At 35.2% G+C, this 15,847-nt stretch overlaps 1 protein-coding gene across 2 annotated transcripts in view; it reads left to right on the top strand.

Annotated features, from left to right (window-relative positions):
• The window catches only part of BTBD9 (BTB domain containing 9), a 119,483-nt gene that overhangs the window by 87,771 nt on the left and 15,865 nt on the right, over positions 1 to 15,847 (top strand). For both annotated transcript variants that reach the window (XM_071576701.1, XM_071576710.1), the window contains exon 10: positions 3,856 to 3,963. In XM_071576701.1, coding sequence (XP_071432802.1) covers positions 3,856 to 3,963 — 108 coding nt within the window. The remainder of the gene's footprint in view (positions 1 to 3,855; positions 3,964 to 15,847) is intronic.

Genomic DNA, 15,847 nt, shown 5'->3' with positions numbered 1-15,847 from the left:
TCATTACTGAGAAGGCTCACTGGCAACTAATGGCATCTTCTCTGCAGTTTGACGCAGCAATGCTATGGGAGACCATGTTGAAAGTTCATATATAACTTTGGCGCTCTTGACATCCATATGAAAATTTACTCAAATTCTGGAACAGATGTATTGACAGTCAGTATTTGATAATTTTTTCTAATAGAGAAGACTTGGAAGACATGGAGGTTGAACTAAATGACCTTCAAAAGTCCCTTTCAACCTAAACTGTTCTATGAGTCTATGATTTAAAAAAAATTGCAAATAAATACCGTCTTTTAGATTATAAAATTTAAAAATATTTGAGATGTTTATTGTTTTATTAGTACTTGAAACAGCCTACAAGATACTTGGAACAGTTAGCAGAGAAAAAGTTAGTTTAGGTAGTTATTCGACATAGTTGCCTGTCTGGACACAAAATGGCCTTCTGTTTCTCTTCTCTGAATAGGTCCTTCCTTACAGTGACAGAAATAGTATTGTATTTAATTACGAAGAGAAAGACAGGAATTGATGTGTGTAACATACTAACCATATTTTAAATTTTAAATGGCTAAAACTTTAATATTGAAATGGCTGCCATATCCCAATAACCCTCTAACTCTCCCTGTATTTATCTAGAATATAATGCTATTTATCTACAGTCTTTGATGATTTTTTCTTAAGAATTTAAAAAAATAAAAGGAAGAAAACAAAAATTAAAATGGGATTTTTTATAGTGTGGAGGGGGAGAGAATTCTTGTGTACAATAATGTTTTTCATGTTGGAATAAATGGAAATATTTTGCGTCTTTAGAAAAGTACATTAACCACTTATCCAAGTTTAATCTATTTGAAGACTTTATTGCTAATATGAATATGTGATAGCTTTTCATATTCAGAGTAGTTCTTAACAAACAATATCAATGAACTTTTGGTTATACCATCACCATATACATCTCTTATGCTTTCCAATTTTCCATACCACTTCCACGTAGGAAGCTTTTCTTTCTTAGCTGCTCATTTGCTGTGTGTGCCTGACTTGAAAATGAAGGCATAACTCAGAATGAATGATCATTCTTAGCAAACTTAGCAAACATGCAGGAATTTTGTCTCCTCTGAGAGATCCCAAAAAAGGACTCATTTCTTGCAGGATAACTACTGAAACATAAATATATGCAGAAAACTGAAGAGGTTTATAGACATCCAGAAGCAAAAATGCCACGGCAATTGTATAAAAAAACTCCTTCCATGCAATTTTGGGGTTTTTTTCTTTGTCTTTCAAGAAGTATCATTACCTCATGTTTTTATTTCTATCATTTGGGTTTCCACAATTATGCAAATGGTTTATGAACACAGTATAATCAAATATTTATGCCGTTTGTTTTAATAGTGACTCGGAGTATTCAGGAAGCAGCTGTCCTCCTGTCAGGTGCACAGCTACTATTGTTTGATATTCTGCTAACACCTTGACTACATGTAGTTACACAGCAGTCTGAACTAAACAGTGACAACAGTGAAATATTGTCAACGTGTAATATAAGTAATGATGTCATATTAAATGACAGGCTTAGACTCTAGATACCCAAAGAAGAAATATGTTTCAATCTCACAGTGTTGCAGGATGTAAGTTGGATAAATCTTCATTTGACTTTTCCTTCTTAATCCTGAGGGCAAGATTGACTAATGAGCTAATTTAGCTTTTTTATTCTAATATGGAAAGTCTTAAGAACATGGGCAATTTTGCTATAAACCTTCATTTCTAATGGATATAGTTCTGACTTTTTGAGTAGAATATTTTCCTTCCTCTCATTTAATATCCATCTTAGAAAAACATAGCTTTTCTACAAAAGCTTAGCGTGGTAATTTGCCTGGAATGTATTGCAAAGATTATTGCACCTGACATAAAAAGTGGCCTTTGTGCTCCGTGTGCACTGCTGAATATTCATGTTGTCATCTGAAAGGTTTTCACTGCTTATACAGAAATGCATTTCAAGCAGAGTAAATTCCAAGAAGGTTCTATTGTCAGTCTCCCTCCCCAGTCTCTCCTAAAAAAGCTACTGGAGGAAAAGTAATTTTTATTTTTCTTTCAGAAGTACCAAAGAAACAAAAATCTACATTTAGTATTCCTGCTAAGTCACTCTGGGAAAGATTCCTCCAACGTTAATTACTCATTGTTTGGTTTGTGATATTTCTAAGCCATATGGGTTTTTTAAACCTATTTAACTTTGGGCTAGGTTGTTTTGGGAGAGAGCAATTACAAGCATTTTTGAAAGTAGCACATATGTCCTGGTTGGCCTTTTGCTCTAAAGCCAAGCCTGTTGTGTTTTAATTGCGGTATTGTTAGTTGAAATTACAGTCACCGGTGTGCTTCTGATACTCAAACTCTTGATCATTCCTTTGAAAAACATGGATCAAGGAAACAGCACTAAATCCCCATGATAAAAGGATTCTATGAAAAGCATAATTAGCTACATTTTAATAACCTTTTTGAAAGAAAACAAATTTATGAATGTTTTTGCTTTCCTCTCTTTTTATTACTTAGAAGACTTGGTTTAAATATAAATGTTAAACCAATTCAGAACGTAGTGGTTCTGGTAACATAGTGGTTACCAAACAGAGGATTGTAATCAGTAAACTTTTTTTAAGAAAATACACATCATTCAGTGTCTTCAGTACTTGGAGACCTTCAAGCTGTAGAAAAGGAGAATGGGGATGATTTGATGAAGGAGAGGGGTTGAAGTTTGGTGGATTTGTTTTGGGATATAGGATATTTTTTATGTCTTTCATGATGCCACAAGCAACTATTTTTATTTCTTACTAAGTCAAGTCTGAATCTTTTAATTTGCAAATAAAAGGCTTGTGTTAAAAGTGTCATATTTTAGCTTCTTAAAGCTACTTTTGATAGCCTATTATTTTTGATAATATTAATGAGCTAGATTCAACATGTAGGGAATGTATTTTGAATCTGCTTGTCCACTAGACCCAATTCCACTTTGAATGCTGGGATTTCAAAGTATAAAAACCCCAAAAGTGCTGAACTAGATTGTTTGCCTCTGTACTTGTCACTGGTGAGGCTGCACCTCAAGTACTGGGTCAAATATCTCTTAAAACAGGTAGATAATCCTCATATAAAAAAAAGTAAAGAATATATATTTGCCAGATGTGGGTTTTGGTACTTAAGCTAAATAACATTCCTGATGCTTTAGGTCTTCCGTTCTTGTAAGACAAGTATGGAAATCAAAGGCTATTCAATCCATTATTTGGTGCCCTTCCTGAAGAGCTACAAGTTTGTTAGAATAAATATGGAATGAGTACTTGAGACCTTTATGTTCTTCCTTTTTCTTCCGCATTTTTAACTATTTGTTTAACAATTCATTGTCTTTTTTTCTCATATTCTGATGAACTAGAACTGGGAATTCCCATTTTCCTACTTTTAAATATTTTTAATATGTTTCTGAAATATTTACCAAAGCCAAGAGAGTATAGTTAATGAAACAGCTTAATCCTTTTAATCCAGTTCTTTTTAACTGTTACCTCCTAAACTGACCTTTGGAAACAGAGTTTTGTTTCATGTTTAAATCAGGCAATGCCACTTGCCAAATAAATTAAAAATAATTGGATTAATGGAATAGATTAATGTTCATAAGATGGTTATTTTAAGCCTGTGACTGTTACTGGCCTTAGGATGGTAAGAACAGAGACACAGTAGTCTGAGATGGCAGAAATAATAAAGAGTGCTTAAAAGTATGTTCCAAAAGAAACAGTTGCATTTATAAAGAATTAAGTGGGGGAAAGAAAGGCCTGGAAGCTTGGTTTAATATTTATTGTACTTATCACTCAACAACTTATTTGTACTTAGGTTGCTACTTTGGGACTGTGATGATCGGAGTTACAGCTACTACATCGAGGTTTCAACGAATCAGCAGCAGTGGACTATGGTGGTGGATCGCACAAAAATTTCCTGCAAGTGAGTTTATTTTTTTCCCCTTATTTTCACAAAGTAAGAACTGGGAACTGTTTTTTTGGTGGAGTTTTGTTCATTACTTACATAGGTTACTGTGAAAAGAATGAACGTTACATAATATGTAGGTTAATACAACTTTAGAGGGTAACAGCTTCTAGTGTAACTGAACGTGTAGACTTTAGAACCAGAATCAGTTTTTAAGAACCACATCAGTACTGGATCTTTAGACAATCAGTTGGATTATTCATTCTTAGAAACAGTCTGCCTACCATACCCTTGGCTTTGTGATCACTGGAAGTTAAACCACATTTTTCTGGAGTTCACATGTTTATGGTGACTGCTGGTGTCAAACCATCCTGCCTTGAGAAATGTGGAAAGAGAATGAAGAGAGCGTATTTTTAAAGGATTTTTTTAATCAAGTGTCTTTCTCCCCTATCAATGCACATAAATGTATGATATTTGAAGGGAGTGGGGAGAATGAGGGCAGGGACCAAACCATAACAGGCCAAACAGTTACCAATGCTTGACCTTGTCTCTGTTCTAAAGCAGAGCATCTGACTTAGGCACCAACCACTCTGCATTTGAAAAGGACCCTTCCATAGAACAAACATGCTTCTTAAACAGAAATAAAAAAGAGAGAAAACCTTTTTCATTTTCATTTGAATACTTAAATCAGGAGAAATCAGGCATAAGTGTTCTCTACATGTATACTCTCCATTTGCTTTTCTGCAGTTTCTGCTGATGAAACCTATTCTTCCAGTATGGAGGAATAATGGAGTGTTGGTAGCCTTCTTAAACCATGTGATGATAGTTCTCATTCCTAGCAAAGGATGACCTAGATACTGGTCATGAAGAGACAGTCTGCAAATTTATATGTTACATATCCAGAAGCCAGGTGTGCTCAGCATTCAGTGCACAGTGATAGGATATGATTTCCTGACTAAGCCCCAGGGAAGCTCAGAATTATAAAAATCTTACTTCCCTCCTTTGCTCTGAGTAAGTTTTCCATAAGATATACTTTCTTTCTTACGATAAAATCGAAGGAATCAGCCCCCACCCATCTTGTATTTGTGCCAACCAAAACAAAATTGATTTACAAATTCGGAGCTATATCTCAGTTTGTCACATCAAGTGAGCAAATTACTCAATACTTTGTATCAACACTGCTGACACACGTTTTTCTGAAGTTTACGTTCCATCTCTTAACAGTGCAACTCAAATGCTTCATGATGCACTCTAGACATGTTGGTTAAAGGAGAGCTTTCACTGTCTGTAAAGGGCAGGGTATTGATGAGCAGAAAACCTGGGTCCTACCTGCAGGTCTGCAGAAAGACTAAATATTTAATCATTTTCAAAGACATCTCAGTGCAATAGATAAAATTCATCTTTTTGTCTGTCTCCAGCAGTGGGAGCACTAAAAGGCTGAAACCACAAAAGGGAGAGAGACACTCAAGAATCTTTGTGCGCTTTTTCCTTGAACATTTTGATACTAAAAGCGTGTAACAGTCAAAAGGAACACTTGTTCAAGTATGCATAGTGCAAGTGAAATTGCTGATTGATTGCCCAGTTGAGATACCCTCTCAACATGTTCAAACTACATATTTTTGTTTGGATTTTTTTTTAAGCCTTAAACTTGGGCAAATAAAGATGCATCCCTGAAGTAAAGACAGATGCTTTCTTGGGGTATACTTCAACATCTTGATTCAAAACATAGGTGCTCTGGAAGTTCTCAAAGCTGTGGCTGCAGGAACCATTTTCATGTGGATTGAAGAACTGCGTTTTGCCTAACTTCTTGCTCTAACAGATATGCATTCAGCTGGCATGAAGACAGTTTTTAATCTTGAAGTCTACAGACATAGTTGCAGACAGTGCTAGGACACTCTTATCTGCTCTAAACAAATACAAAGGCTTGGTCATAAAGCTTGCAGAGTTCACTGCCTGTCAATTTTCAGGTGATTTCTTTGCATTTGACAGGGCTTTTTCATGTTCAGTTTATATCTCTTGCCCTTTATGATCAGAGAAGTGGCCTTTTTTTCTATTTTTTACAGACCAAATATATGTCATTTTCAGGTATGATTTGCAGAAATGCTGAAATTACTTCAGCTCAAAAACTACTGTAATTTTAATGACAGGTTGATAACACTATAAATAAGTATATATATCATATAGAAAAATGAATATTTAATATATTTTTTCCAGAGTAAATATGCTAAATAAATATATAAAATACTATTTAACTTCCAAATGCTACAAATGTTATGAATGGTCCATAAAGTACAGAGCATTGTAATTACAAACAGAGCTGGACCACCCTATTTCACTGCAAAATACTGAAACACAATACTGTGATCTAGAAAACCATACTCTTAGTGCTTTAAAATAGTTGAATGTAGAATGGAAGAAACATCATCATTCAGTGACTCACGCACTGAATGAATGTCCTCATTTAAAATTGTTGGGTGAGCTTTCAGTATTGTAATGGAGGCATCTTCATAAAGAGGAAAAGAATTGAACCAGTCGCTGCTAGGAATATGTGAAGAACTGACTTTTTGGGTTAGTTTCTGTAATTCAAAAAGTAAAAAATCTCAAACTGGAAAAGGGGTTTTTACCTGGAAACAAGTTATTTTCACTTTATATGGTTTTAATGGCAACAACAAAAACAGAGGAGATAGTTGGATTTTAACCAAAAATAACAGATGCCAGCGATGCAGCAGTGGCACAGTTTCTGTGGTTTACTGTCATAGTGTAAGGGTAAAGATACTCCTGCTGATTGGAAGGGATTTCTTGTTTATTGTTTTTGGATTTCTTTTTCCTTAGCCAGACTAGAGCATTTAGGGTTAGAAACCAGAGTACCCTCATCTCTTTGTTCTTTGTATGTTTTTGAATGCTTCACCTTCTCTCACCTGGATGAAACAGAACACATTTTTCGCTAATGTGGTCCAATTTTGCAACTATTTTTTTGACTCAGCCAAATCCTAGTTTTTTTGATTAATACTTTGGCATACCATCCCAAAAAGGAGTAATCCTGTGTTGGTATAAAAACTGTCTTCACTTGGACTTACATGTCTTTGGTATGTCCTTCTGTGGGACTGTAATTGCCTGTTTGACAAGTGCCTCTCAGAGCAAGTCAACTAAGAATCCTTATACATGTATTCATGTCAGGCTAAAATATTAATTCTTTTTAAAATGTGTGCTCCAAATTACATCTGGTTCTCTAGCAAATTGCGGAGATGTGAGTGCAACACAAGTGGTTGATAAGGTCTTGAAATCATGAGTTTACCCTTTCTGGCATTAATTCTGTGTTTAATGTACTGCAGTAGGCTGCAGAAAAATAACTCACTTGCTTTTCAGTGTAGGAAATGAAAGTTAATCGAGTTAAAATATAGGAGGGACCCATGTTTGAAGAGACAAAATACTTTCAATGATAAAATTTACATTACTAGTAATATTCTCTATTCACTTTCCTGTCTTTAAAGATGCATAGATGAGTGTTGTTTCTGTGCATAAGAGGTGTTTCCTTGACTGGCTCTCTGTCTATCTGGTCTTGCAGTGGAGTTACAGACTTTTATGAAAGTCACTAGCCTGCTGTCTTGCAAGTGTCCTGTGAGGTTTCCAAATAATTTTGCTCCATCTCTGGCACCAGCAGTAGGATGAACCATAAGGGTACCAAACACAGACCTGAACAGACACTTTAGATCATCACGATGTGGCAAACAAAACAATGAGGAAGAAAATTAAATTATGTTTAAACAGCATAATATTGGTTTTGGCAGATTAGTGAAGCATAAACTTCCCCTTTAAACTACCACTGTGCTGCATTGGGTTGTTTTAATGGCATTTTTAATGTAGTATTTTGTGTAAATTAATAATTCAGTGCTCAAAAGCAGGAGCTGACAGGCTACTGCTAACCTTTTCTTCTCTGAGTTTTAAAAGGCTGAAGACAGAAACTGGATGTCTGTTATCTTCACAGTGGAACCTTGTGTACCTTCCCTAAGTGAGAGCCAATTAGTGCATACTGGTTGGGTAACTGACAATTTTCAGATGCTCTGCGGAGACTATTTTTTTTCTTTGCCACTATAAGCTGTTTTTCTCTACACAGTATGACAGTAATGAAAAACAGTCATGTTCCCTTCTATTTTTAAAAACATTTATTATAAGTAGACTTGAGCATGTTGGTGTTGAACAACAGAAACTTGCACTTATTAGAAGAATTTGCTGACAGAGTCTGAAATTCAAATGAAAAACAAAAGATACCAAAGGCCAGTAAGAGAGTCAGACCTCAGAGTTAATGACACTTCTGGTAAAATAAACCCTGCAAAGACAAACACAAAGCAGGCTATCACAGCACTCATCAACTCAGTATCATTCTTTAAAGTTCTCCAGTGTAGTTAGTGTGAAATGGATCTAATCCACTGGCAGCAGGCATAACATTCTCAATTCCCTGGTAGGAATGAAGGATCTAATACTCTGATAGAATCTGGGAAACAATGAATGTTCTTTATGGATCAACAGTTCTAAGGCAGTTGGTATCAACTGGCTATATGCATGTTTGGGGAGTTTTATGATTTTGTTGTGGGCATTACCTCATTTTCAGAAGGTTTGTAACATACAGCATAATGTTTAAAATTTTTTGTTGTTCAGAATATACTGTTGTTATGATAAATTTTTAAAAACTTGCAAATGTAATTTAGTTTTTCTATTGTTTATTATCTTTTTATTATGTAATAGATATTTCAAATTCTAAATCTCAGCTCAGCTCTGAGATTTTTTTCTGTAGTTTGTGTAGGAATGGAATGCTTTCATATGAAACACCCTTTGTATGTGGATGTGAGATTCATTAACAAAATTCTTTACCTGTCTGTCAAAATCTGATTGACTTTTCTAGAGTAATTTTCAACTTTGAGGTTTATTGCTCCTGTCCAATGTTTAGTATTTCTATCTTATGACATACTCTGTGCATTTCCAGTTTTCATTCACTGCTGAGTTGCTTTTGATAGTAATTCACAGGTAAAGAACACCTAGAGAAATGTAGGTCGTGCACTTAATAGTTCTAAACCACTTCTCAGATGTACAGAAGTGTTTTCTGTGTTGTCTGAGGATTGGAAGTGAGAAAATTCTTCTGCTTTAAACAATGTTAGTGGCACACTCAAGTTTGAATTTTTTTTCTGGGTGTATTTTTGTGAAACCAGATTAATATCTGTCATGATATGATTATTTCTTCTGCTATAGAGATAATACTTGAAGTGTGTGAGTACCTTTCTCTATAACTGCACTTGGCACATTACACACTTATATTGGTAGTTTGTTATACTTAGTCACAAACATAGCAGCGTTTTTCTCCTGTCATCTTCTAGTTCCTCCACTTCACTGTATGATCCTGTCTCTAGAATTCCCTCACATCCATTTTCGTTCATTCTTCTCCTTGATCATTTCCACAGGATTTGCCTCACATAACAAAATGTCTGGAACATTTTTCAGCTCTTTTGGCTTTGCAGCTGCCTCTATGCCTGCATCACTTTTCCTGTTTCTTCCCATCAGGTTTGCATGCATCTGTTGTGCTGTCGTATATAGAATGAGAAAATAACATTTTTCCTAATTTTTGTGTAGTCCTTAATTCTGTTTCATGCCTGAGCTCCTGAGTGGTGTGGTGGAACAGTATAAAAGGAACTGCTCTTGTACCTGTGATGTCAGAGTATTTTGACCATACTTCATCCTACTTGACTTTAAGTCAATTTCACAGTATAACTGTTCTTGTACCTCTTCTGTCAGACAGAGTATATTTTAACTATTGTTCATCCATAATTGAAATATACTCCACATGAAACAAATTTCACAGCAACTCTTTGAAAACCAGGTGCCTGCTCCAGGGTTACCAAACTCACTGTAGTCACAGTCATGCAATACAAGATGAAATATATTCAAGCAAGATGTCTGGGAAATTGCTACATTGTTAAGCTCAATTTCAAGTCTCACTTCACAAAAATAAACTAAGAGTTCTCATTAGGCTGTTCATTATGCCGCTAGCAATGCCTACTGGAGCAAGTCAGACAGATATAAAGGGTCATTTTGTGTAATTATTGAGCTTGTAAGCACTGCATGATAGAGGCATTGAAGTATATATTTTTCCTTGTGTTTATATGCTCACATTTTGAAAGATAAGGCAAAAGAAGAAAGAGACTTCGGCTTCACAGACATGTCTTACTAAGCACAAAGAAATAAGATTTCTCAGAGAGAAAGCAGAGTTTCTGTTTCAGAGCATTAGAGGTGTGCCAGAAGTGTGTAAACTCTGTATCTAACACTTAATTTGCTATCTTTTATTTTTAGATGGTTCTAGCTTGACTGAACAAAGATCTAGCTTCTCTGAAGTTTTGTGTCTTAACAGCAATTCAGGGTCAGAAGGAGGTTTTCCAATTGTTGTCTTTTTTCTTTTTCCACTTCTACCTTAAGTTCATTGTATTAGCTTTTCAGCCACAAATATACATGGATCTTTTGAACAAGCCTTTGAACAGAGTAACAAGGAGTTGCAAACTGCAGTGCCTTAGTCTCTCAAATGTTCTTCCATGCACTTGTTTCACTGTAGCTCTGCATGTGCCAGATGCATTGAAGTTTTGCTTTGCTCTCTTTTGCCATGTGGCTGGCGTGTTCTTGGCTGCTCTTCATCCACATTGCTGTGAGGAGAGTGGACAAAACACCCCAGTAACTCCAGCATCAGTTTGGATGTTAACTTAGTTCTGCCTCAGAGGAAATAAGCAATACCAAATCATACTCACAGTATCTGTTTCTTTTAAGTATTGGATTTTCCCCCCATGCCATCTCTAAGTATTGAATGTCTTTTTGGAGGTCAGTAAAAGCTGACAAGTCAAATTATATAATTAGATGTACATATGATTAGTATTATCTACAAAATTACTTTTTTAAAAAAAGTATCTAAGTATGTGTGAAATATCTGTTGCATAGTCTTCTATTTAAAGTAAAAATCAAAGCAAACATTCATTTACTTTCAAAAATTATTATAAGTATTTGTTATCATATTGAAGTTTCTGAATGGCTTTGCCTTTGAAGCTTCCTAAAGCTTCTGTGAAAAAACACTTTCAAATCCCTCCTCTTACAAGAAATTATGTTGTAAACTATGAGCTAACTTTCACTCTTCATGCATAAACATTGCTTCTACTGTAAATGCTGGACACAGCAGGGGTTTACAGTAAATGTATTTTCATATAGCTTTGAAAAGTGAAAAACAGGCCTGAAGAAGAGGCTGTCTTAACTGTTTTATCAACCACCAAACATTACTATATTTTGCTTGATTGTATTAAGGTCAGTTTTTAATATTAAATAAGATCAGTAAGATGTTGAGTTATACATTGTGTATTTTATCAGTGCATGACCCTACTGTGGAGATGCAGGCTAAATCAAGGTGGTGGGAAATGATCCTTGTGTCTTTTAAACCTTATAGATAATGCCTTGCCAGAATTAAATTTTGCTTTCTGAGGAAATACTCATTTTGTCTTCTAAAATAAATTGTAGTCAGAATCCTGGCTGTTGTTCTGTCTACACCCACCCTTGTTTTCAGTGGACAGCCTCATTAAATGTATGACCTGTTCAACCTTCTGTTATGTGCCATGGAGAAACTTTTTGATAATGTAAGAAAATGAGCTCTTAAGTTTATTCTTCTTTTAATTTTATTCTGTTGTTCAGCTTTACCTCAATGTATCTTGCTCCTCTCAGCAATTTGGAAATTCTGTCATCCTTCTTCTCTGATTGAATGTTCATATAGCCTATATATAAACACTTTTATATCCCACTCCAAACATTTGCATCCCGGTTTTACCTGTACTATTAAGCAATTCTGGAAAAGCCTGTAGTGTTAGGAGGTCTGTACCAACTATTGCCACCTTTGGTCAATGCTACAGATATTCTAATTTTCCTGCTAGGAGAAGAATACTACTGCTGTCTTGCATCCTGTTAAGCAAAGGGTGTTTTCCCAGTAGAAACAGGAACAAGTTTGCTGCTACATCTGGTTAAGGAGTCAACAGTGTGGATTACTGCTTTTATATTATGGAAGGATCCTGTGGCAGTACGTTGGATTGCCTTCACAGTCATAAATTCTCTCATCTAAAAATGCCTGAGCATGCATGCACATACCCACGTGCAGGCAGACACACCCACAGCACCTGTATAAATAAATATCACTACAAAAAAAGTTACCCAAATTGTAGATGAACAAGAGATGCCCAGATATTCATGATCTAGATGGTTGCTATTTTGTCTGTAGCTCTTTCTTACAGGCAAAGTTACTGAACAGCAACTGTTGACATCTTACATAGGAGGCCAGTCAGATGTCAATGTGTCAAATCTAGAGATTTTCCCTAATTAGGTTGTTAATATTCAGGATCTAATTTCATCAAAACTCTGAAAAGTACATATTTGATAACGCTGGCCAAAACAGGTGTGGTCTGTAGGGTTACAAATATCCTGCATGGAGATTTATTCAGTATTAAGCCATTGATTTATTCACAGTAATGCTGTTAGCAGAACAGATTATAACCATGAATCACAAAGCTGAAGAATTATTATATCATTATGTTCATCCTTTGGGGATTCCTGTACTATGTGGTATGTGATCTATTTTTTTAGAGTAGTTCTTGGTCAGTTTTGTTTGATATACTTCAAGGGATGGTGCTTTCATTCTGCTCTTTGCTTTTCTATTGCACTGAATTCCCACAGTAAGAATTTTTTTTTCAGTAATGGTACAGAACATCATATTACCTTATCTCATTACATAGTTTTTCTTCTATCCCTGTAAACTTAATTTTTCTTTCATAATGGATTTCATATACTTCAGCTACATAGTTATAAAATGATTCTTTTTCCTCTTACCTTGGTTGCTACTTAAACAAGGTTGCCTGACTTTGTTTTGTGCTCTTTAATCATGAGTCACGGCTCCTTTGTTTTTCACATTCTATTTTTAAATTTTACACAGCTCTTGTGCATAAATTTTTAAGGCACAGACTTTTGATCTAAATACTAAAGTTTAGTTTTATCAATCACTATTTTGAGGGAGTTACCTTTTTTCTGCAACACAGTAACAGAAGCAAAAGTTGCATTTGTTACTTTTGTCTGTCTTTGTTCATTTTACTCTCATGTCTAAAATTACTGCAGTCATGGATTCAGTTCAACAATTTTGTAGGCGAGTTTCAGTCTGAGGTCATAAGACTTTCTTTTTCTGACCTTGAGGTTAATAGATAATTCAGTGTGGTAGTAGAAAGGGTAACAGTTTTCCTCCCTTCCATTACCAAACCTCAGTATGCTTGTAGTGCTGTTAGGAGGAGGCACATGCTGATTTACTTTTTTCACTGTTTTATTCTTCTTAGAGGCTGTGGTTCAATTTACTGCATTCCTTGGAGGTTTGACATGTCAATTAGATGTTATCGACAGTAATAGAAGGGTGGTTGCTGTAAATGTGAAATTTTTACGAGTGGCCATGAAATTACACCCAGGGGAATGTAAGAGACAAGTGCGATAAATACGGCGTTAGTGTTCACACTACAAAGAAACTGATTAATAGGGAGCATGATTCTGTCTCATATCTCTGAAAGTATTGTTTATATATTTGTTATTAATCAACTATTCCATTGATATGAAAAGTTACATAATAAAAATATCTTACAATCTATTGTAGGCCTGTGGGTGGGAGAAGTCTTCAAAGCTGAAAGCATTCCATTAGTTGTATTGCTGGGTATGTTATTGCGCTGGATGATGTTTCACATCTTTGCTACCAGTGTGAACATCAGGAGCAATAACTGTTGGTAATGAGTAAGCATAACAAAATCAATTTAACCTATAGGATTGTGCAGACTTGTCTTGTGCATGTGTGCTCTGGTGTACACAGAAGTGAGATGAACTCACAGATCAAGTTACTCAAGTTCACAGCCTTTGTCCACTGCCACTGCCATCCCCCAAGGATCTATGTATAGATAATACATGGACAGTTCTTGCTACAGCATGGAAATTTGGATCATGGCATTCTGCCAGACAATCACCAGCAAATTGCTAGAAATTTATTTTTGTAAGATTTTAAGGTATAAACTGTATTTTTGAAAGTATAGAAAGGGAACCTGTTGAAATTGAAAAAAAAATTAAGCAAGCTAAATAGAGTTTATGCAGGACTAAAATTCTAACAGCTGCCTACAGTGCCCTAAATATTTGAAAATCGATTACTTAATTTAGTTAGAAAAATAGTTATTATGTTCATCTTTACTGTAGTTCAATTTGACTATATTTTAATATTTTATTGTATTATTTTTTCTAAAAAGACAAAACAGCACTGATGCTGTGAAAGCAAGTGTTCTTATAAGGAGTCTTTCACATTAGAAGCTTTATACAGATGTCACTCAGTGTAGAATTTATGAATCTATTTTATGTCAGAATTTTCATTCTAATAGGTTTGTTTCATCAAGCCCATATTTGTTTTCTACAACAAACCCTATGCAATAAAATGTTAATAGTAGTTTATGAAAGTGCTCTTATAGAGGACAGAGATTTTGTTTGGACTGGTGCAAGGGACCAATGATGGAAATCACTACAAATAACCACAAATTTAGTTCAGATTCTTTCAGAATTACATGATTCTTATGGGAAGTATATTTAGAATAAAAACTTCTGAGGGAAAGTTTCCCAAAAGGTGTGAATATATATTTTTATTTGTCACTATATAAAGCTCTTACGTAACAAATACTGCAACATGACTTTTAGTATTTATTTTCACATTTACTCTAAGCTCTTGTTATATTTCTACTAATAACTTACCTTTGTTAGAATTTCAGGTACTTTTCAGGTTTTGGGGCTTTTGTCACTCTATTGAATTTGCTACCTCATCAATGGACTATAACATAAATATAGCCAAGATGCGTTATTAGATCAATTTTGCCTCTGTCTCAGAGCAGCAGAGAAAAAGCTGTTCCTTCCAGCTTGCACCTTCCTTGCTTCCTTAAAAGTCCCATGTTTGACAAACCGCCTTTTGAGACAGTGCTGACATGGGGATTAGCTGAATAGATGGAAATTCGGTTGAGGTAGACCAGGGGTAGAACTGCAATTAATTTTACTTTCATTTAAAAACCAGAATGTTCATGAACTTTGATTGTTCACAATATTTTGTTTCTCATGCTTTATCTTTCTCCTCAGTGGCTTAAGAGGCTGAATGGGAAAAGAATGGCTGAGCCAGCTACCCAGTCTGACTTGTGTGCTTTATGGGTCTGTCTCTCTGAATTAATATGTTAAATTACAGCTGTAACAGGAGAGGGAGCATTACTTCATTTTATTGTTTAGTACTGTTATGGTGGAAAACATGGGGTTTATAGGCAATTTATATGGTAGCTGTAGAGATTTTTTCTTATTTTACAACAAAAAGTAACTGTATAGCAATTACTTTTATAGCATTTTTAGTGCCCACTTCTGTGTTTATTTTATAGGTGCTCCATAAGAGAGGTTAGTATGGTATTCATTAATAAAGCAGGGAGTGCAACATATCATGCAGAACATGCTGTGATACCCCTCAGGTGTCAGTTGGCTTGCCTGTGTGTGCACACAGTTTTTAATTTGGCAGCATCACATGCTGGTTACAATCTGACTTGTTTATATCAGTGCAGTCATCAGACTAATACATGGAAAGACCACACAACTCTTCTTTCCTTTTTCTGTCATCTGCTTTTACAAATTTCGTTAAAAAATTATGTCGTCACCAATGAAGAAGTCTACATCCAAATAAGCCAAGAAGTGTTTCACTTCAAATTGAGGTTACATTTGCTTCCCAGTCTGCTTTGCTTTGCTTCTTGGAGAGAGGGGAAAAAAATTGAAGGTTGTATGTCACCTTGCAAAGTGAGGAGGCATG

The sequence above is a fragment of the Pithys albifrons genome, chromosome 2 (genome assembly GCF_047495875.1).
Source record: "Pithys albifrons albifrons isolate INPA30051 chromosome 2, PitAlb_v1, whole genome shotgun sequence".
Taxonomy (NCBI): domain Eukaryota; kingdom Metazoa; phylum Chordata; class Aves; order Passeriformes; family Thamnophilidae; genus Pithys; species Pithys albifrons.
The sequence above is the reverse complement of the archived record's forward strand: the minus strand, read 5'-3'. Positions and strand labels throughout refer to the sequence as shown.